This window comes from Canis lupus, chromosome 27 (assembly GCF_011100685.1).
Source record: "Canis lupus familiaris isolate Mischka breed German Shepherd chromosome 27, alternate assembly UU_Cfam_GSD_1.0, whole genome shotgun sequence".
In the NCBI taxonomy this organism is placed as follows: Eukaryota; Metazoa; Chordata; class Mammalia; order Carnivora; family Canidae; genus Canis; species Canis lupus.
This window is the reverse complement of record NC_049248.1, coordinates 24,767,672-24,791,680: the sequence shown is the minus strand read 5'-3', so window position 1 is coordinate 24,791,680 and position 24,009 is coordinate 24,767,672. Positions and strand designations below refer to the sequence as shown.

At 35.1% G+C, this 24,009-nt stretch overlaps 1 protein-coding gene and 1 long non-coding RNA gene across 3 annotated transcripts in view; both read left to right on the top strand.

The window, feature by feature from the left end:
- The window catches only part of LOC111092834, a 275,718-nt gene that overhangs the window by 125,337 nt on the left and 126,372 nt on the right, over positions 1-24,009 (top strand). The window lies entirely within an intron of this gene.
- Positions 11,241-11,656, top strand: LOC610388 (60S ribosomal protein L36a-like). Its single transcript, XM_038577119.1, has one exon. It carries the CDS (start codon positions 11,262-11,264, stop codon positions 11,580-11,582), a length of 321 nt encoding a protein of 106 aa, XP_038433047.1. The 5' UTR covers positions 11,241-11,261; the 3' UTR covers positions 11,583-11,656.

Sequence of the window (24,009 nt, the reverse complement as noted above, 5' to 3'; positions counted from 1 at the left end):
TTAGCCTTCAGAATAGTCTACTGTGATAGTGGCTGGTATTTCAAGTTGGATTAGAATAAATTTATTTTAAGAATAAATTCATCTTTATAAAGAGAAAAAATTCTGCAATTTGGTGATAATGATACATTTATTTTTGGCTCCTGGGCTTCAAATTGATATGGAACTGAATCATATAGAAATTATAGTATGCAAATGAAATAGTTGAGATGATAGAGTTTCCTTTCATTATATTAAAATTAATGCTATCAGAGGATACTGCATGTTAAGTCAGGAGAAAATATTCTCAAATGAATACTGGATTTCATGTTAGAACATCTAAAATCATCATTGGTATGATGGGATTTTGACTGGGAACTTCTTGTGATAAAATGGTTACTCCCTCCCCTCAATCCCTTTCTCTCTCTCTCTCTCTCTCTTAAGAGATTACTAGTTCTTAATTTAGTAATATTTTTATGCTGTTCCTGATAGGAGGTCATCAAAATAGTGGAATTTCTTAGTCAGTTATAATGTTAAAAGTACAGTTATCTCACTTTGTATTTATGAAGGAGAAGAAGCCAAAAAAAAAAAAAAAAAAGGAAGAAAGATAGTGTGAAAACATGGGCTCTTAAAATATGGAGAATGATTAAAGTACTCTTAGAAATGGCCAGATTTATAGCCTGAAAGACTGAAGCCTCCATTTATTCACAGAAGAGGCACGGAGGAGTTATCTCCACTGTAGTGACTCATCCCCTAAGCTGGAAGGTTCGCCCACAAATGAGAGGGTAATTTAGTTTCTAGGACAGTTCAGTCTTCTTGTTCAGTTTACTTACAAAGGTGCTAATTAGGGGAAATTGTTATGGTGTTATTTTTTCACTTTAACATCTGTTCCCCGTGAGCTGGACACAGAGAATTAAGTTGTTTTGTAGAAGCAGCCAGGCAAGTTGGATGGCAGTGATTCTGTCATTGTCATAAGAGGTTAGAGTATAAAGCAGAGGCCTGGGTGTGATAGGATCAGAACCCTGTAAATCCATGGCCTTCCTACATCCAGTTAAATAAACTCTCCATGCTAAGATTAGAAACCACAGCAGCCACTGCTGTAAAAAACAGCTTTTGCACAAAAGAGTTAGAGATGAGTAAAAAGAATATATACAGTTTTACTTTTTTTCATAAAAAATATACTAATATTTGTACCTGGCATTATTCTAACTACTTGACATGTATTAACTCATTTAATCCTAATACAAGTATCATATATAAGGTAGATATTATCCTCATTTTACAGAGTTCAAATAAGTACTTATAGGCAAGGAAACTGAGGCATGAAGTGGTTAAATAACAAATGACCCCTGAGTCTAGAATTCTAACTAAAGCAATCTTACAACTGAAAATAAAGTATCTGTATGTAGATATCTACATATCTACAAGCAAACATGACATATTGTATATTAGAAACTTAGTACTCTTTTATCATTTATTTAAAAATTTTTTTAAAGATTTATTTATTTGAGAGAGAGACAGTACAAGCAGGGAGAGAGGCAGATGGGAAGGGAAATAAGCAGACACCCCACTAAGTGGAGAGCCCAATGCAGAGCTGGATCCCAGAACCCTGAGATCATGACCTGAGCCAAAATCAAGTCAGATACTTAGTTGACTGAGCTACCCACCCCAGTACTCTTTTAATGAAGAGTTATCATTCAAGTTTTACCTAACAAGAAAATATTTAGACTACTTAGAATTAAAAATGTCCAGAATCCAGTACTATGATATTTTGATTCTTAGAAGAGTCTCACCTATTCTACCTGTGTTCCCAACTCCTCACTCCACATTTTATAGGACTTCAAGTGTGAACACTGATTTGAATGTTCAAACTAGGATCTAGAGAGAAGCTACTATTAAAGGTTAAAACAAACTCTTGCTTCCATGGTACATTGCCTGTCCCATGAGCTACCAAATAAATACCTAAGAGAAGCTGTAAAATAATAACTACCCAGATGATCTCTTTTCCACTAACTTTATATAAAGCTCATAAAGTGCTATTGTTGTTTTCTTTACCCATATTATAGGATACAGCTCATACAAAGGGACAGTGAAACTTAATAACTATTCACTAGCTTTGGAAAAAAAGATATATAGAAAATCATTTGTGGCACAGAAAAAAATGCAGTCTAAAAATGTATGGGCCCCGAGTCCTTATTCAGCAAACTTGGAAATCTATAAAAATTGAAGATTTTAAGTGCTTTATAAAACTCTCCTGTAATTTATTTTCAGTTATATCTATAGGAAACTTTGCTTTGCTATTTTGCTCTTTGTTCATTTGCTGAAGAAAGTTAAATTTTACCATACTATGTTTTTTATTTGTGTCCATGTGTTGGCATTAGGAAATAATTCTTTATTGGTGTCATGTTATCAATTAACTAGAATAAAAAATCTCCTCAATTAAATTTCCAGATTCTCTTAGAAGTCCTCAGCAGGCAATTTTTCAACTTTTGAAAAATATTCTTCCTTTTTACTGATTGGAAGATATTTTAGATACTATTAATTTCCTTAGTACTACCATCACATTACATAATTCATTCCTGCCATTGCTATAGGTGGTTGCATTAGGGAAGGCTAATCTTCTATTCTAAATTTTATATGCTAAATACAGAACACTTTTGGCAGTTACATCAAAATTATTTTTCCAAAGCTTCTTTGGCATGTAACATTTAAAAAATTATAATTTTTGTATTTATTTGTTTCTCTTGTTTACTTAACCCACTGTAAGCACTCAAGACCTGTCATCAGTGTTTCTGTTCTGAGAGGCTTAGAGAGGCAATTTATTCTAGGTCATGTTATTAGTATGTGATGATAGGAGATGGTTTCTAATCTTATTCAAAAAACATGAGAACTTTGTCCAAGTACACCCTGATGCTCTGTATATATCTATTTCCCTCTAACCAGTCACAGCCCCAGCCTAAGCCAAAGGGATGAGCCATAATTGATTTAGGTATGGACATGTGATGCAATTCTGGACAAGGAAATAAGTATTATCATTCCCATTTTACAGAGCAATTAATGAGGCTCAACTGGAATCCAAGTTCCTCACCACAAGGCCAACCATTGTCTTTCTTCTACACATGGGAACATTCATAGAGAGCATGCTTATTTTATACAGCATTTAGATATTTACTTGCCATCTGCATTATCCTCCATTACTGCATAACAAATAATCCCAAAACTTTGTTATTTGCAACAACAAATATCTATTGTCTCACCCAATTTCTAAGGGTCAGGAACCCAGGAGAGGCTTTGCTGGTGGCCCTAGCTCAGGGTTTCTGAGTTTGCAGTCAAACATGGCTCAGTAAGATATTTTGAGGCAGCATCCAGAAACAGATAGAGAAAATAAAAATATATATAAGGATTTGAGTTAAAATTTCTTCTCAGTCTCCAAATTATATCAGAAATTTCATAATCTATGATACCTTAAGGGAAAAGAGAACAGTTATTATAGATATCTGTATTTGGTATTCATCATACTGTATTGTAATCATTTATATAATATATAGTAAATGATATCATTTATGATACTAATGATTCTCCCTTTAGACAAGGAGTTCTTGGGCAGCCCCAGTGGAGCAGCGGTTTAGCGCCGCCTGCAGCCTGGGGTGTGATCCTGGAGACCTGGGATCGAGTCCTGCATCGGGCTCCCTGCATGGAGCCTGCTTTTCCCTCTGCCTGTGTCTCTGCCTCTCTCTCTCCCTCTCTCTCTCTCTCTCTCCCCGAATAAATAAATAAACCTTAAAAGAAAAAAAAAAACAAGGAGTTCTTAACACTGGCCACACATCACAATAACTTGGGGGCTTTAAAGAAATACTAATATGGGGATCTCTGGGTGGCTCAGCGGTTTTGCACCTGCCTCTGGCCCAGGGCGCGATCCTGGAGTCCCACATCAGGCTTCCTGCATGGAGCCCACATCAGGCTTCCTGCATGGAGCCTGCTTCTCCCTCTGCATGTGTCTTTCTCTCTCTCACTCTCTCTCCGTCTTGAATAAGTAAATAAAATCTTTAGAAAAATACTAATACATGGACCTCACTCCCATGTAATTGAATCTGAACCTATAGGTATGACTTCCAAGAATTAGTAGTTTTTAAAAGCTTCCTGGGGGATTCTAATATATACTTAGGATTAAGAATGACTGTTCTCTTAATTGATTTTCATCCTTTTGTTTGTTTTGGGAATCTAAGGAAAACTATGGATCCCTCTCCCTAGACAAATGTGATGTGTACATTCATGACATATTTTGTATCATTTAAAGGGATTGTACATTCCTGATTTAGGCTGTGAGCTCTTGAATGATAGATGCTCTATTTTTACATTTTTGTAGATGTATGTATTTTTTGGCATGAACCTTTCTCTGCCTTACCCACCTCCACTTCAAGAAGCGAGAGTTTGAGTCCTGGCATAAAGACAGACATATATGTTGGTCTATAGACCAACAGAATAGAATTGATAGTTTAGAAATAAACCAAAACATGTATGGCCAATTGATTTTTTCTTTCTTTTTTTAAAATCTTTTTTGGAAAAAAAAATTCTGTATAAGCATTACAAAATGGGAACATGTTCCATTCCCTGAAATTGCACTGTGCTATTGTGTCTTTAATGTAGCTTCTTAGATATATCTTGTAAGAAGTTTTGTTAAACCATTCTGTATAAGCATTACAAAATGTGTATGTGTAGAACACACTGAAATCTCACTGTGCTGCATTTGTATTTAATGTAGCTTCTTATTGTTTTATTTTATTTTTTTTACTGAAGTATAATTAGCACTCTGTGTTATTTTAGTTGCATGTATACAATATAATGACTCAACAAATCCTACATTTTTCAGTGCTTACCAAGATAAGTGTACTCTTAATCCTTTTTATATATTTCTGGCAACCATCAGATTATTCTCTGTATTTGAGTCTGTCTTTTTGTTTGAATCTTCTTTTTCTTTGTTCATTTGTTTTGTTTTTTAAATTCCACGCATGAAATCATATGGTAGGGATCCCTGGGTGGCGCAGTGGTTTGGCGCCTGCCTTTGGCCGAGGGCGCGATCCTGGAGACCCGGGATCAAATCCCACGTCGGGCTCCCGGTGCGTGGAGCCTGCTTCTCCCTCTGCCTATGTCTCTGCCTCTCTCTCTCTCTGTGACTATCATAAATAAATAAAAATTAAAAAAAAAGAAATCATATGGTATTTGTCTTTCTTGACTGACTCATTTTACTTAGCACTATACCCACTAATACATCCATATTGCAAATGGCAAGATCTCATTCATTTTTATGGCTGAGTAATATTTCATTACATATATATAACATATATGTATAATTTATATATATAATCTCTTCCTTTATCCGTCCATTGATGGACACTTGGGTTACTTATACTTCTTGGTTATTGTAAATAATCCTGTAAGAAACATAGGAGTGCATATATCTTTTTAAATTAGTACTTTCATTTTCTTTGGGTAAATACCCAGTAGTGGGATTATTGAATCATACGGTGAGTCTATCTTTAATTTTTTGAGGAACCTCCGTACTGTTTCTTACAGTGGCTGTACTAGTTTGCATTCCCACCAGTTTGCATTCCCATGAGGGTTTCTTTTTCTTCACATTCTTGCCAACACTCATTATTTCTTGTGTTTTTTACTTTAGCCATTCTGACAGGTGTAAGATGATATTTCATTGTAGTTTTAATTTGCATTTCTCTGATTATTAGTGATGCTGAGCATCTTTCCATGTGTCTCTTGGCCATCTGTGTATCTTCTTTGGAAAAATGTCTATTCTGGTCCTCTGCCCATTTTTAATTAGATTATTTAATTTTTTGGTGTTTAGTTGTATATGTTCTTTATATATTTTGGATATTAACTCCTTATCAGATATATCATTTGCAAATATCTTCTCCCATTTAGTAAATTACTTTTCTGTTTTGTTGATGATTTCCTTCACTGTGTAAAAGCAATTTATTTTGGTGTAGTCTCAATAGTTTAATTTTGGTTTTGTTTCCTTTGCCTGAGGAGACATATCTAGAAAAGTGTTTCTACAGCCAATGTCACAAAAACTACTGCCAAACATAGGCCAATTGACAGTTAAGTCAAGGGTGCCAAGACAATGAAGTGGGAAAAAATAGTCTCTTCAACAAATGGTACTAGAGCAACTGGGTATCCACCTGCATAATAATGAAAGTGTACCCCTACATCATACCATATGCAAAAATTAATGTAAAATGATATGACCTAATATATGAATTAGAACTATAAAACTCTTAAAAGCAAATGTAGGCCTAAATCTTTGTGACCTTGGATTTGGCAATATATTCTTAGATATGACACTGAAAGCAGCAAAAAGAGAAACACAAATTGCGCTTCATCAAATTTAGAACTTTTGTTATGAAGAAAGTAATGAGACAACCTACACAATGGGAGAAAATATTTGTAAATCATACATCTGATAAGGAGTTAAAATTCAGAATATATACAAATTCTTAGACCTCAACTACAAAAAGACAAACAATACAAGTAAAACATATACAAAGTACTTGATGGTTGTTTCTCCAAAGAGGATAGACAGATGGCCAATAAACATCTGAAAAGATGCTCACCATCATTAGGCATTTTTCATTAGAAAAATGAAACTCAAAACCACAAAGAAACACCACTTCACACCCTGTAAGATGATTATAATTACACACACACACACACACACACACAAACTGGAGAATAACAAATGTTGACAAGGATGGGAACAAACTGAAACACTTCTGTATTGCTAATGGCAATATAAAATCGTGCAGCCCCTGTGGAAAACAGTGTGTGGCTTCTCAACAAATTAAACATAGAATTACCATATGATTCCAGAATTCCATTCCTAGGTATATACCCTAAAGAATGGGGATTAGGTGCTCAAATACTTGTACATGGATGCTCATGGAAGCCCTGTTCACCATAGCTAAAAGGTGGAAACAACCCAAATGTCTGACCACTGACAATCAACAAATAAGGTATATAATATATATAATCCATATACAAATAAGGTATATAATATATATAATCCATATATATATATAATCCATATACTTACAGTGAAATACTATTTAGCTACAAAAAAATTATAGTATTGACATATGCTACAATGTTGATGAACCTTAAAAACATTGTGCTAAGTCAAAGAAGCCAGGCACAAAAGGTCATGTATTGTATGGTTCTATTTATGTGGAATGTCAAAAATAGGTAAATCTATATAGACAAGAGACAGATTTGTAGTTGCTGGCAGCTGGAGTGAGGCAGGAATAATAGGAGATTGCTTAATGGGTTAGAGAGTGTCTTTTGGAGTGCTAAAATGTTTTGGAACTAGATAGAGGTTGTGATTGCATAACATTGTGAATGTATTAAATGCCACCAAAATATACAATCTAAAATGATTAATTTTATGTTAGGTGAATTTCACCTTAATTTAAAAAAATAACTGAGGCAGTCCCAAGCAAACAGGGACAAGTTGGTCATTCTATTCCTTGTAGTGTGAGGAAATTTGTATAAAAATAACTGACTCTGAGTAATTCCTTGAACCTATCTAAAACACTTATTGGAACACACTAAGTGCTCAATGAATATTAGCTACTATTTAAAAATAGAAGTGAGGATTTGAGGCAGTTTATAAAAACTTTGACTTTGTATCCTCAGCCCCTTGCAGTTTCTGACACATGGTACACATTTTCTTTATGTTTATTAAATTGATCCAACTGGGAATTCTCTAGAAATATTCAAGAATGAGTTATATATCTCATCAGTTTGGTTGATGAGTGCCTCAGAGGACAATGAAATTTGGGCAATAGCTGTTATTGCATGCACTATTTCATACAAAACATTGAAAATCAATGTAATGAAACAACTGATATCACATGAAGACCCATGTTTAGCTTTCTATGAGAAATTCTGTACAATTAATAATTAGTCCTCTAGTCAAGAACCTGACTATATAATGGACTAATTAATACCTTTCTAGATTGTAAGCTTTGTCAAATTACTTATTTTAATGTTCACAGACTCTTAATCTAGGCCAGGATACATGAACAGGAGCAGTATTACTTGTTAATATGTTAGAGGGAGCATTTATATGGGAGGAGACTGTGCTAGTATTTTTAGATCTCTACTCTTATTTTTAGCACTACTGCATCCAATAATGCATTTCTGGATACTAAATTAATGAGCCTTCCTCATATTATCAGCACTTTCCTCTGTGAAGCTCAAAACGTGCTGTGCACTGAGAATCATTATAGTTCTCACATGGTTACTTGTTATAAGAGGTTGAGAGGAATAATTACAGTATTTAGTTTTGTAATCTTATTTTACAAAGCAGATATTTCATGGCTCAAACAGGATCAACAATGAGGTTATTTTTAAGTGAATTTCTGCTCATGGCCACTTCTGACAGAATAAATCTACAGAATCAATCCACCGAAAGAGCATTAAATGGAATTCTTGATTTCAGTCACCCAAGCCTTTCCCCCAAATCTGTTTCCCAATGTCTGATCTTATTTGTATCAGGCATGCCAGGCCTGGCAACCCAAATGTTTAAGGTTTCAGCCTGGGAGTCACTGTAGAGTCTTCCCTTTTCTTGTGTCACCACCCCCACTCCAGCAGCAAGCCACATCTCTTCACTCTTTACATCTCCTTGGGCCATTTGGTCCTGATGGCCACTTCTATTACCAGGACTTCTACAACAACCCCTCCAGTTTTGCTGTTGACTCCTCCAGTCCATTCTCTTTAAGACAACCAGAACAATCTTTGCAGAAGGAGAATTGGTCACTGTGGGTGTCTGTTCATGATTCCTTATTGCTCCCCACATTCTTTCTACCTCAGCAGCAATAGTGTTGGTTGTTTTCCCCTGGGAAATGCTTCCCCACCTTCCTATAGCTATCTCCTCATTTGGCCTTGACTAAAGTAGATCTCCATTACCAATACACTCAACAGCTATTACTACCTTCCAGCTCTCATTTGTTTCTTTCATAACATTTCCAATTTTATGCTTATTTTATTATTGCTTATTTATTTGTTTGCATTCCTATCTTTAGAATGACAGTTCTATGATAGTGGAGCTGCATCTTATTGACAGTGATGTCTCCAGCTTGGTCAGTAAGATTGGTCACTGCTGACAGAGTGAATGTATCTCTTTTGGGGCCTTCCCACTTCCTCTGCCTCTTCCTCCACAACCTCACCCCTCAAACCTCTGAATATTTGGTAGGTGCAGGTAAAATAATTGACAGAGCTTAAACACTGTTTTATTTATTGCAAAGTGGGTTTTCTTATGTCTCTTTAACTTTTCTTTCCCCCTGATTACATTTGTGTGTGAGAAAGGTGAAAGTAAAAGGAGGTGTATGGAAGAGTTCACATATTTTCTCTCTCAATATATGAGATGTGGAAATAAACAGGGGGGAATATTTGTAGAAAATATGAAAATAAATGTTTTTGAAAACAGATTCAACTTTTGGAAACAAAATATCGTTTCTAGGACTCAATCTGATTGATTGCCATGGGCCTATTTTTTGTGAAGTAGGCCTAATAAAAGACATATCAAGGTTAAAAATTTAGGAAAAAAAGTCATAAATGTCCCCTATGGTTTCTCATAAAGTTTTCCCTTGAGTATACATTTTATGAGAAAACTCCTTTGTTTTCTGATTAAACATATAGCTTAGCTTTGATATCTTAGAATTGTTTTTATTTTTTTTTAACATCAAAGGTAGTAAGATGTATACATATAGAATCTTCCTGCTGGTACAATTTTTATAACATTTTACCTACAATTTTGAAAACAAGATTGGCCTTTACTTCCTAGATAGAGGCTGATTTTACTTGGGTGATGTGGGCTATTTGTAGATTCATTCACTAACTACTTACTATACACACACACACACACACATACACACACACACACACACACACACACACATACATGCCAGGCACTGTTTGTTGATTGAGCAAGATTAACCATTATGGACTAATTTATCCACTGTCTTCTGCCATTCAAAGCCTCTCAACAACCTCGGAAGAGTGGCTTCCATTTTATATTAAATTTGCCAGTTTAGACATGAAATTTAAACTTACATCAGTTTATTATTTATTTCTATCTCTTGACATTTTGTCCTCCTTTTTATTCTTTTACTTTCACCAGATGTAGTCCATCCCTTCACTCTGTAACGTGCCTTCCGTCCAGTCAGTTTTTTGAATACTGTTATCCAATGAAAAGCCATCTTTTAAATCACTTCCCAAAATAGACCAAGCCTCTGGAAAACTTTTGGACATCACAAAGATGGTTTAATTCTGAGGATGGATCTCCAGAAATGGCAGGATCATTTCTCAGTGGGTTCTTTGGGGGACAGCCCTATGGAAATGCTTTCCAGACAATTAACATGGAAAATCTCTCTTTGCTGGTTAATTATCCACCTTGCAATGATGCTTATGATGTCTATGTAGATCAAAGGACCTTCAAAATTTAATATGTGCTTTACGTTCTTTACTTCTGGTTCCTAAGTCATTTCTTTGAAAACACCTTGTGATCTGCTTCCCCCCTCTCACCACCTTTGTGTAAATATTACTTCTGTACTCTTTGACTTATTGTCATTCATCATGGGTCAAAACTTCACCATAAAAAAATAATAGAGCAGTTACAACAGAGTAAACAATACATGCTTTAGAACCTAGTTAACTTAAGAAAATCAGGTAGAGTACTCTTTGGCAGAGAGGGCCTTTGCAGTGTGGTAGTGGTGCACTAATGCCCTTTAGCTAGAAATATGTGTATAATACAGTGTGTTGGCTAGATCTCACTGACTAAAAATGTACCACCTAGAGTATGGGTGGGATGGGGTGGAGGAAATATATGTATGTGTGTATGTGGGTAGGTGTATGTGTGTATATCTGTATATATATATGCATATACACATATATTTGTAATATACACATATTTTTACTTTTTATAGGAAAGCATATCAGAGATTTATAGAAATTTAGTGAAGCATCACTATTTGCAATTTTATCAAATTGGGACTGTGTGTATTACCCCAGATATTAATTTCCAGAAAATGCTTAAGTGAATGCTCCCACAAATTATAATAGGTTTAGATAGTACATTTAGTATTTCATTTCTTTCTGCAATTGAGAATGTGGAAGTTGAGATTTGTCATCCAATGGATTCTACTGGATCTAGTGGATCTAGCCTCTCAGAATGCAGTGAAACATAGTTATTCCGTGCGGATAGCGCTCTCGCAAAGATGGTGAATGTTTCTAAAACCCGCCGGACTTTATGCAAGAAGTGTGGCAAGCACCAACCCCACAAAGTGACACAGTACAAGAAAGGCAAAGATTCTCTTTACGCCCAGGGAAAGCGGCGTTATGACCGGAAGCAGAGTGGCTATGGTGGGCAGACTAAGCTGATCTTCTGGAAAAAGGCTAAAACTACAAAGAAGATTGTGCTGAGGTTTGAATGTGTTGAGCCCAACTGCAGATCTCAGAGAATGCTGGCTATTAAGAGATGCAAGCATTTTGAACTGGGAGGAGATAAGAAGAGAAAGGGCCAAGTGATCCAGTTCTAAATTTCATATTTTGTTATGAAGACAATAAAATCTTGACGTTATGTTCACTTCAAAAAAAAAAAAAAAAAGAAAGAAAGAAACATAGTTATTGTTCAATGAAACAGTTGTTTACAGTTTTAATTTACATTGCCATGTTGTTTCTCACAAATCATCTGTATGCCACCTTCTTGGTGCCATGTGGTTACTTTTAATTAAAATCTCAAAGAAGCAGAACCAGCAAAGTGTATTATCATTATTCTTCATGGTGCATTGTTGGCTAAGTCCTTAATAATAAATGTGTAACATAAAATTACACATGGTGAATATTGATAACTATCCTGTAAAGAAACTGAGATTTTTAAAAATCTGAACAAGCAATACTTCATGAAAAAAAATCTAGTTTATAAAAGGCAAATGTATCAGATAATATATTGTAATTATTAAATGAACGAACTTGTTAAAGCATGACTTGGCTATCAAATGTCATAGAATATAGCAGATTAAGCTACTTTTTTTTGAAGTCTTGCCAGATTTTTTTAAATTGAGTTTATACATTGCTTTTAACCAAGAACTCCTGTAGGCAGAGAAGAAATTAGGACTTGAAAATTCCCATCATGCTTCATTCCCTGGTGGAATTTTCAGACCTTGATTTGGTTTGTTTCATAATCAGCTTTGATGTTCAATGGCTTCTTTTATTACAAAACAGAAAATTCTTGCCTAACACAGCTCTGTTCCCTTTCTTTTTCCTGCTGTTTCTGGAGTTACGAATGGATTTAAACAAATGATTAAGTCATGCTGCAAGAGCACAGGGAACAAATGAATAACTGCAACAAGAAATTGCTAAGCTTGTGTCTGAAATCCTAGCGTTGGAGAAAGAGATGAGATCAATAATGCTCGAAAGTGTGAGTTGATGGAAAATTTGAAATAACTCCATTGGGTTTCATACCTGCTATTTTATCCTTTCTCCTCACAGAACACAGGAATGATTGGATTGGTATTATGGAAAGCATTATAAAACAATTATTTGTTACTTTTAACTATGTAATACTTGGGAAATGTACAGATGCAACTGTCAATTTTTTTAATTACTGGACTAGTAATAATTAATAGATAATAATAATTATAAAGAGTACTGAAATGTAATGAGTGCAATAAAATGACTATGTGACTTTAAATTTGTTTTACAATTGATCCTACAAGTAGCAGATAAACTCTAGGTGTTACTGAACCTTCAGATCCCATTGCAAATATATTGCTACTTTTTATTTATTTCAGGAGATGGAACATCTTTTTTTTTTTTTTTTAAGACTTTATTTATTCATGAGAGACACAGAGAGAGAGAGAGAGAGATAGGGACAGAGACACAGGAAGAGGGATAAGCAGGCTCCATGCAGGGAACCTGATGTGGGACTCCATCTCAGGTTTCCAGGATCACGCCCTGGGCCAAAGGCGGCGCTAAACCGCTGAGCCACCGGAGCTGCCTGAGATGGAACATCTTAATCTTCCTCTACATATTATATTAATTTACCCCAGACTAACTCAATGTACTTTTCTCAGCAATGAAAACCAAGTTTCTCAATATAGTAACTTACCAAAATGAGAGTTTTTCTTACAATCATGAACTGGCTAAAATTCACCAAAGATATGAAAGTGATATAATTATCACCAAGTATTGCTGTAAACCCCTTTAATCAAATATTATTAGACAAAAAAAATAATTCTTTTTATTTAAGAATGATGATTTCCACTGAACTGTACACTTAAAAGTTGTTAAATGGTCAATTTTGTGTTATATTTCTTTTCCTGTAGTTGAAAAAAAGCCACAAAAAATTTGAAAAAGTATAATAATGCAATATTCAACTGGACACCACTGCCTAAGTTAAGAAGAAAATGCTACATTTACTTTTGCTGTCTGGTGAGAGTCTTTTCAAAGTCTCATCTTCTATTTTTTTCTGCATAGAGTATCCTTGTCCTGGCCTGGATTTTGCATTATCGTTCCTTTGCTATATCACTTAATCTTCCATGTCAAAGACCTTTGTAAATGAAATTTTTCTCATGTATTTTTCTGCAACAGCTTTTTGTTTAATCCTTAATTTCTGAGACCCATTCACATTATTACATGTAGCTGTACATGTATTTATTTTCACTATTATGTAATATTCAATCACATGGCTACACCATAATCTATGTATCCATTTATTGTTGATTGATATTTGAGATGCCTCTCTTTTTACCCTTTTTCTTTTCTTTTCCTGATTATTACACTAGTGTTGCTATGAGCCTCCCCACCCACCCCTCCGCCATGTACATGGACAATGGGACATTGTCCCCAATGGGACAAGGGATATATGCCCTTATGGCATATATCTAGGAGTAAAACAACTTTCTTTTTTTTCTTTCTTTCTCTTTCTTTCTTTCTTTCTTTCTTTCTTTCTTTCTTTCTTTCTTTCTTTCTTCTTTCTTTCTTTCTTTCTTTCTTTCTTTCTTTTTTTTTTTTTTTTTTAAAACAACTTTCTAGATAATGTCAACATGCTTTACAAAGTAGTCATATCTATTTGGCCTCCCACCAGCCTTGTGTAAGTGCTTGAGTTACTTCATATTCTCACCCAACTTGTAGTATTTTGCCAATCTGGCATATATAACATGGTAGTTCACTGAGATTTTATTTTTACCTCAATTGATTTCTATTAAGACAGTATATCTTTTTTTTGTATTGGCCATTTGTATTTACCCTTCTGTGAAGAGCCTGTTCAAGCCTTTTGTTCAGTTTTCTATTGAATTCTTTCTTTTTCTGATTCATTTGCAGAAGTTCTTTTTGTGAGTTCTGTGCATTACAAGTCTCTTCTCCCAATTTGTGACTTCTCTTTTTCACTCTTTTTTTGGTGTTTGCATCAACCATTCTTTTGCTTTCTATTATGGTTGACTTCGTGAGAGAAGGAACAAAATATTTTGTTTTCTCAATGTAGTCTATCTCTTGTCTCATAAATTATTCAGGATCTATCATCCAACAGGCTGAGTTCATTTTTTTTTTATTTTTATTTTTTTAATAATTTTATTTATGATAGTCATACAGAGAGAGAGAGAGAGAGGCAGAGACACAGGCAGAGGGAGAAGCAGGCTCCATGCACCGGGAGCCTGACGTGGGATTCGATCCCGGGTCTCCAGGATCGCGCCCTGGGCCAAAGGCAGGCGCCAAACCGCTGAGCCACCCAGGGATCCCCATTTTTTTTTTTTAATCAATTGAAGGTAGCAACTACATCTCAGCATTCAACTGCATCTCATTAAGCATTTTTATGGTAGTGTTTTAGGTGTACCTGAAGCAAATAATTGTTCTATCTATTTCCTTATATCACTATACAGCATTTATTCAGTAGCCATACAACCTGACAAACATAGAGATGCTTTATTTTCTAAGATGAGAAGATGTTGCAGATGTTCAAGACCTTCACATTAAGAGCACGGCTTTGTAGTCAGACCCAGTTTCAAATACTTTGTCCTTCACTTTTCACATGTTTGAGAAGAGTTAAGATCTTGATACTTCAACTTCTTTATCTCTATATTGGCACTAACAATAGGTACTTCATAGGGTTTTTGAGTATATAAAATTACGTAATCTATTTAGAGTATGCATCATTAAAACATGCCCAATAGGGATCCCTGGGTGGCCCAGCAGTTTGGCGCCTGCCTTTGGCCCAGGGCGTGATCCTGGAGACCCAGGATCGAATCCCACATCAGGCTCCCGGTGCATGGAGCCTGCTTCTCCCTCTGCCTGTGTCTCTGCCTCTCTCTCTCTCTCTGTGACTATCATAAAAAAATAAATAAATAAATATTTAAAAAGAAACATGCCCAATAAATAGTAAATATTAGTGGTATTATAACTACAAAATAAATGGCTATACCAAGAATCACTGCATAGAGATACTTCTATTTTATTAAAGTATAGGAATAGAAATTTAAACTTCAGGAAAGGTCAGATTTACTACATTCAGTTCTCAGAAGTAGCACAATGAGTTCTGTAGCATCAGGGCCACAATCATAAAGTGAGACAAGGGTATGAAATGTCCTAGCCTTCTCCCTCTGTCACCAAATCCCCATTATATGTCTAGTTTAATCTAGCTGTGACAAAAAAGAAATTGAGTAATTAGGAATTTGATGACACAGAGGATGTTTTATCCCCTTAATGCAAATGGAGGACTCAGAGGCTAGATTGGAATCCTTTCCCATCTCTCTATCCATGTTGAGCTTATGGGTAGCACAGAGATCTTGTGATGTAGCTCTAAATCATAAATGAAAAATGCATTATTGCTGCCCTTAAAGAGTTTATAATCTAATTGGAAAGATAACAATCCCTATAAAACAATTGGAGCCTAATGGAGAAAGGGTAATTGTAGCTTTAATTTTAATAATTACATCCTAGAACAAGTTCATTGATACAGTTAAATCATTATTAATTGGTTATTTGTTTTGAAATTTACCTCTTATTTTTTAAATGGTCAAATATGCTTTTAATTCAATATTGTTTCCTATCCAAATGTCATCAGTGCTGGTCCAAATTGATAGAGTGTCAGCTTCAAGTTAATTTGCTACATTTTCTTTGACTGTGTTCATTATCATTTTAAAAGTAATTCACTTGGATGATAGGAAAGGTGGATCAATTTGTGGCAGTTTAAGTGAACTAATCTGATCAAGGTTACTGACAAACAAGTAGTCATTTTCACAGACAGAGCTGAAATATTTAAACTTGTAGTTTTATACATTTCCTCCCCACTGCTTTCCCAGCTCAAGTGCAGATCTATTTTTGTCTGGGTAGTTTAAGTAAAGCATCATGTTAGTGACAGAGATGGCTCTCAAAGGGAACATGAACCTTAGCTTCCTAGTGACAGCCTGTGCTTCTCTCTCCCCTCCAGGATGCTTTCCTGCTTATCAGGGGAACAAAGACAAGTGAACATAAGTCCCACTGTGCTGCTGTGTCTTCAAAAATACCTGCGAAACAGAAATCAGGGTTTCCATTTCTGAAGCAATTGCAACAACTCTTTTGCCCAGAGGAAGGGTACAGATAAATTTGCAAAACTCTTTGGAGAGTAATTTTACATTAACATACCCAGAAAACAAAATGGCAATGACTGAAAAAAAACCAAAAAAAACAAAAGCATCTGCTATTCCTTCGTAAAATTTAGGATATATCTTTACTTACAACACATTCTAAAATAAAGCTATTATTTTCCCCAGGTGGCAAATATAGATATAAACACTCAGCTAGCAAAATTTTCCTCTCTGAGTTTATAGATTGCCTTTTTTCCAAGAATATAGTTTAGTGACGGTGTCAGCTGTCGTACTTACGCCATCACTCACGCAACAATTGAAATGATATGCTGTGTACTCGGCTAAGCTTAGGACAGGATGCTTATTGTCTAGCCAGGAAGCGAGGCTTTTGACATTCTCTTTGGCTGTTAAAGATAAAACACTTAAATATTTTTGAAAGTTCCCGGCTGAGTAAACATCTTCATGCATAGTATACTTTTGACAGTTTTCTAAATTCACTAGAGAATGTGTCTTTAAGGTTTTCATACATTCAAGTATTTTTTATGTGATCCCCTCTAAAATAAAATTATTTAGTAAAGAATTAAAGCCTACCAAAATTGAATGTGAATCTGAATTTGTTTTATACTGGAGAAATATGGAGAGGAGCTATTTATAATGATAGGCTGATCATAAAAGAATCTTAATAGAAAGACTTGTTATAATTTTCTCAAGTGATCTACCTTTAGAGTCACCATTGGAATATGTGAAGAATGGCCCAATCATTTTTTTTTTCTTACTGAGATTTTATTGACATATCAGAGTTTTAGGTATATGGAATGGCACAATTCTGATAAAGGCAGTTGATTAGATTCCTGATCTTGTTTTTGCTCTTTCAACTCAGGAGATGATGTCACCTTTACTGTTACTTCTCTCTAGCTATCTGACCAATGTCCATCAGGTTTCTAGATAAAGAAACATTTCCAGAGGTTATGACTTCTGCCTATGGTTGGATATAAGTCAGTTATAAGCATCAGAATGTCAGAGAGCTGTCATGTTAGAAGATAAGAGATTCCAGATGCCAGGTGGCTGCTGGCTGAGTTTTCAGGGGTTTTCTATGATGCTGAGCTATAGGCACATACCATTGTCCTTCCTCACTCATTACTGGATTCTAGTTTCTTCTTCAGTACTCAGAGTATAGTGGGGGAACAATAGCATCCTTGGTACCTGGAAGTTTGTTAGAGATGCAAAATCTCAGATCCCATTCTGGGTCTACTGAATCAGAATCTGCTCTTTAACAAGATCTCTAGCTGACTTACATCCACATGAAAGTTTGAGAAGTGCTTCTTTACTATACCAAACAATCATTCTATTTGGTCTTTCCTAAGCCCCCCTTTGCCCTATTACTTTAAGCAATTCCAAATATTCTTCAGTATTCAATTTAATTATGTAACAGGTGGGACTTAATGTTAGAGTCTGCCTTTTATTTATTTTTTTTAATAGTCTGCCTTTTCTAGGTGGAATATGAACTCAGGATTAAGGAAAGACAATATAAAAACTGGGTTATTCATAAATTATGTTTTTTTACATTCTGAGTTTGTTACATTAAAAATATATTCTTAATGGATTGGCCTACTCAAAACTTCTAGCTAAATACAATAATTATTAAATTATGATAATTATAGTAATAATGTCTGTAAATGAAACAGTTAAATGAGACATTCTTTTACCTCTGAATTTCTGTATTTTGTGCTTTTATTGGTTTTATAATTGCCATCACATTGGGAAAAAATCAGTTTGATTTAAATCTGAAAAAAAATAGATGAATAGATGTCAAAGTCTTAATTAAAGTTCCTGAGGATAATGTCTTAAGCATTAAAAAAGTTTTAATGAAAGTTTTCTTTCTTTTCTTTTGTTGAGGCTGGATGCTATGGATAAGTTATGTGTCACACACCGTCTGTGGCACAGAAGGCCTGGATTTCTTTGGGGGAATGTCACAGTTCTATTGACTCAAACCACATTCAGAATCCTGGGCAATCTCCTCCTTCCACCACCCTATAATAGCACCATTGATGGTGATACCAGCTCAAATTTCTGCAAACACATTATATTAGAAGTGCTCAATATTTTATGGAAAGAAGACAAAAAAATATTCAATAATAAGCAAATAGGAAAATTACAGTACTCTAAAACACCACAAAGGAAATTTTTTCCTGTGTGCTAATCATTGTTAATTACTTGACGTACATTGTCTCCAATAATAGGTGGGAGCCATTACTTTTACTTTAGAGTTAAAGAACTGAGGCTTAAAGAAAATTTAAAACTCTCCTAAGACTTTTTTTTTTTTTAAAGATCTATTTATTCATTTATTCAGAGAGAGAGACAGGGGCAGAGACACAGGGAGAAGCTGGCTCCACGCAGTAAGCCCGACGTGGGACTCGATCCCAGGTCTCCAGGATCACACCCTGGGCTGCAGGTGGCACTAAACCACTGCGCCACCAGGACTGCCCTCCTAAGATTATTTAAATAATATGTTATAGAGGGATGCCTGGGTGGCTCAGCGGTTTAGCACCTGTCTTAGGCTCAGGGTGTGATCCCGGAGTTTTAGGACTGAGTCCCACATCGGGCTCCCTGCAAGGAGCCTGCTTATCCCTCTGCCTATGTCTCTGCCTCTCTCATTCTCTGTGTCTCTTATGAATAAATAAATAAAATATTTAAAATAATAATAGGTTATAGAACTCACATTCAAACTAATGTCTGAATTCCCTGAAGATAGTCTCTTTAAGCTCTATGGCTCCGAACCACTTGATGTATAATAAATAATTGCCATTTCAGGCATTAGGAAAAGACAGCTGTATATAGGTGGCCCCTATATATAGCTGCATATAGTTCAGCCCTGAACACTGAATTCTTTGGTCCTGCTGGCTAATAATAATAGGCTACTGAAGTTCTAGGTCATAGCGAGTCAGGGTCTCCAAAGGCCCTGCTTATATACTGTCCAAAAAGAGTTTGTGTTCATTTGGCTATTTGTTTTTATAGCTAACTTTTATCAGTGCTGCTATTATATTCTATTCCCTTAAGGTATTTTCTCTGTTATTGGTCACTTTCATTTTTATATTCCTCCTTCCCTTGTTATGGGGATACTCAAACTTCCATCAAACAACCAATCATCACCAACAAAAATTTTTCCCTGATTCTGATTTCTTTCATAGTGTGGCTCCATTGTTCTATATTCCTTTGCCCTCGTCTACTTTTTCAAAGAATGGCTAAGTCACTTACTGTCTATAGATCATTATTTTTCATTCACTTTTTGAACCCATTATCATCCAGGTTTCTCTTCCATCACTCACTGAACCTAATTTAACAGTGCTTAACAAGTTTCATTATGCTGAGGTCCAGTAACCTTCTTAATGGAGGAAAATGGAAATGGAAAAAGAATACAAACTATATTTATGGAATACCTACTGTGAGCCGTTTTTATGCAGTGGATTTTATGTATATTTTCTCATCTTGCCCTCATAGTAACCCCATGGTATTTTTAATTATCAATACTATTATTATTAATTATTTAAAACTTAGAAAACTCTTTCAGACCATTTAACTAAACTAAATTCGAGATCTGATTCAAACCCATGTGTATCTGACTCAAAATTTCCTTCTCTTTTAATATTCAAAGAAAGAAACGGAAGGAGGAAGAGAGACAGTGAGGAAAAGTGGAAAGAAAAAGCAGAGGAAAGGACTAGAGAGAAGTAGAGGAGAAAAGCTGAATCCAAAAATGTTTCTCTACAAGAAGCAAGAGATTCAAATTGACCATTATATTAATTTCATTGTTGCCTATTTTTTAATGTTATTGTACAGGAATACCCCAATATAGGATTAAAGCAGATCATAGAAATTGGAGGAAAAACCTAACAGTAACAAAAATGTAGTGTACTTAATGAATACCTCTGATCCTCTTAAAATTATGTGTTCTTCTGAAATGAAGGCTACCTCTAGAGTATCAACTTGCTAATACTGCCACCTTGCTCAACTTCCTGAGGTTTTATTTAAGTTGGAAAAACTAGGATATAGAGCTGATAGCGAATGAATTTACTGATCTGTGTGTGCTATTTAAATTCTCTCAGAATTATTCAAATTTCTCTGGCCTAGAAATCAGGACAGAACCTCAGGACAGATGGCTTGGTAATGAGTTTTTCACCTCTTTCAGCTGCCAAGCAATTTGGAAATTGCACTAGGCCAGGCCCCTGTCAGTTCAGTTCAGCACTTCAACTTGAAGACTAGTCTGACACCAGGAAGTTGTCATCAGCAACAGCTAATGCTTAGCAAGTGTGGCATGCCAAGTGTCATGAAAATGGAAAGAAAAGGTATTCTGTTCTGTTGCAACTTTCTAACAAGTTTGGGATTCAACTGAATGTCAATATTGAACTAGAAGTTCAACTTCTATCTCTAGACCAGACATCCTTCTCTGCTTTGGACTCAGGTATTTGATTATCTGTTGGACATTTTTACTTGGATATCATGGAAGCATCTCGAAATACATATGCTCAAAACTGAATTCTTCATATTCCCCTAGAAAACTTCTTGCTCCTTTGCTTCCTATCTTCATGAATACTATTAACATCATCCAACTATCCAGGGATTCAGATTTAGAATCCTTCTGGACTAATCCCCACCCTCCCTGAGCCACATCCAATCACTGTTGATGGTACGTCTTAAATGCCTCCTAAATCTTTTCATTTCTCTAAACTCCATTGCCATCAAGTATTTTAACTCACACTTGGGCATAGCTCTCTTACTGAAGTTCATCAACTTTTTTCCTGCCTGATCCATTTTCTCCAAGCTGCTGTGATACCCTGCTGAAAATCATTCCATGCTTTCCACTGATTGGGAAATGACGTTTGATCATCACGTAGAAGGCTGTCGTTTACATTCTCAGCATCATTTCTTACCATTAGTCAGTCAGCAAATACTTCCTGAGTACCCATTGTGTGCCAGACCTTGTTTAGGCTCCAGACACATAGAATGAGCAAAACAGTCACTGGCCTTAAGAAGTTTACATACATTGGGAGCAGAACGACAACAAATGTAGAAACAAACAAATGAGAAAAATTTTAGGTACTGAAAAATACCCAGAAGGGAGATGTTTGTGGAATGTACCTTCTATACACTTTTCCTGATCCCACCCAAACTTAGATGCTTCTTGACATGTACTTCTCTGTAAGTACTACTGTCATTATAATATAGCACCCTATATTTTATTTCTTGTTTGTCTGTATTCTATGATGGATCATTATAGAAGTAAGGGCAAAGATTCTTTATAGATATTACTACTATATCCCAGTGTCTAGTTATTTCTGGCATATGTTAGATGTTTAATAAATATTTGTGAAATAAATGAATGCTACTTCTTTAGTATAAATTAATTTGATAAATTCTTATCTCAGTAAGTGAAAATAAACGGTATATAGTGAAATAAAAAACTAGGAGAAAATTTTAAAATGTAGGCCTTCTGAAGTTTATAACTGTCCAGATACTTGCAGACTAACATGAACTGTATTAAACTTTCAAACACATAAAGTGATTAAATTTATTTACTCCAAATCACAAATTACTATAGATAATGAAATTCTATGTATTACTGATTTCTTAGTTTTTCTTCTAATTTACTGAGAAAACCAAATTGAGACAGAACAATGGAAAAATGAAACATGAAAAAATATATTCTAATTAAAACACTGCAAGGAGAAAACATAGATGGCTTCTATGTCATTTTAGGTGAAGAAACAGGAAAGTGGGTGATAGGCATAATCATTTTAGGCACTGCTGTGCTAATACATTCTGTTTGTTCACCTTCTAAAGGGAAATGGGATGACCATACTATCTTCCATCTTCAGACTGTGTGGAGAAAGAACATTTTGTCTACCTGTGCTTGTCATAAAGCCAAGCAAATTACAACAAATAATATCAGTTTGAATAAAAGTTTGGGTTGGCTTTTATAACCTTTGAAAAAATATATCTTGTCCCACCCTTAAAACAAAGTATTTGGTTACAGAGTTTTCATGATTTTATTCTGTTGTAAATGAAAGAAACTTCTGGGAGATTTTGAGTTCCAAGTTCTTTAATATTTTCTTCTTAAATTCTTTCTTACAACATCCTGTGCTTTCACTGTGGTGGTTTAGGGTGTGTATCAGAGTTTCTGTTAGAAACATTTGCCTTAAAAAAAAATTGGCACAGAGAATCTGTAAGAAAAGCTGTCTTATCAATTTTTTTTCAATTTTTCTTAAAGGTGAATAGTGTTTTTTACTCACCATTCTTCCTCACCAAGCTCATTGCTTGCACATATTCCCAATGTATATACTTACAGTTTGAAATCAGTTGCTGGATTCCCAAATGAAAATAGTTGTAGACAGAATGCAGCACAGTGTTGTAGAAAAATCATGGAGTCTGGAATTAAAAACCAAGCCAGGATATTCACTCAATGATATGATGCACCCCTTCCTGTTGATCCATATTTTCATCTCCTCTCAATTCCTTTTCTAGAATTTACCTCTTGAATACCTTAGTTCCAAACCAACCAAAGACTTGTTATTTATTCATTTGCTATTACTGGTTTAACCAGCTCATTGTCTTTGTAGAAACTCTTACTTGTGTACAAACACAAGTATGTAAACCTTTACCACAAATAGAAAGCCCTCCATATACTTCTCAACTTCTCAACAATTACAATGTACCCTACCCTTTTCTGGGTTTTAATGTTATGTAGCCCACATCCCATTTCAGGGCTTAAAACATGAGTGAAAGATGGACTAATAAGAAGAATCTAGCTTGGAAAAATATCTGACTAGTGAATTCTGTGAATTTATGTAGCAGTCAGTCTTCAAGGCTCTGAAGTCTCAATTGTTTTAAAAAAGAAAAGAAAAAGTACACAGATCACAATTACCAGTAGCAACACTGAAAAACTCATAGAGCATGTCACTGGCAAAATTCCTTGGAAAGACAGTTTCCCAAATGTGGAAAATATAAAACAAAACCTTCTTTATTTATGATAAGTATTTGAATTTCTAATTCTCTGGGCCTTATAGGTTTTTATAAAAACCAAATTCAGTTTCCCTAAGGGGTGAGGAAGAACCACTTCCTATTGTGTAAAGTTATAGAATAGCAAAATTTTAAAGCCTTATAATTTGTTCCTGGAGTAGCATTATATTGTCCTCTTCTGGGTTATGCAAGTCTGCCTTGGCCCTTCAAACACAGAAACATTTTACCCTTGACACAATTTGGAATTTGGAACTGCCTGTGAAAACATGAATGACTTCATTTTTCCATTTGAAAAGTCCCTAAACACAAATTGATAAATTCTCAAAGAACTTCAGTGCAGAGTTTTCAGGCTAGCATTTTAACTGCCAAGACCTATATTCAAGTATTTGAATTG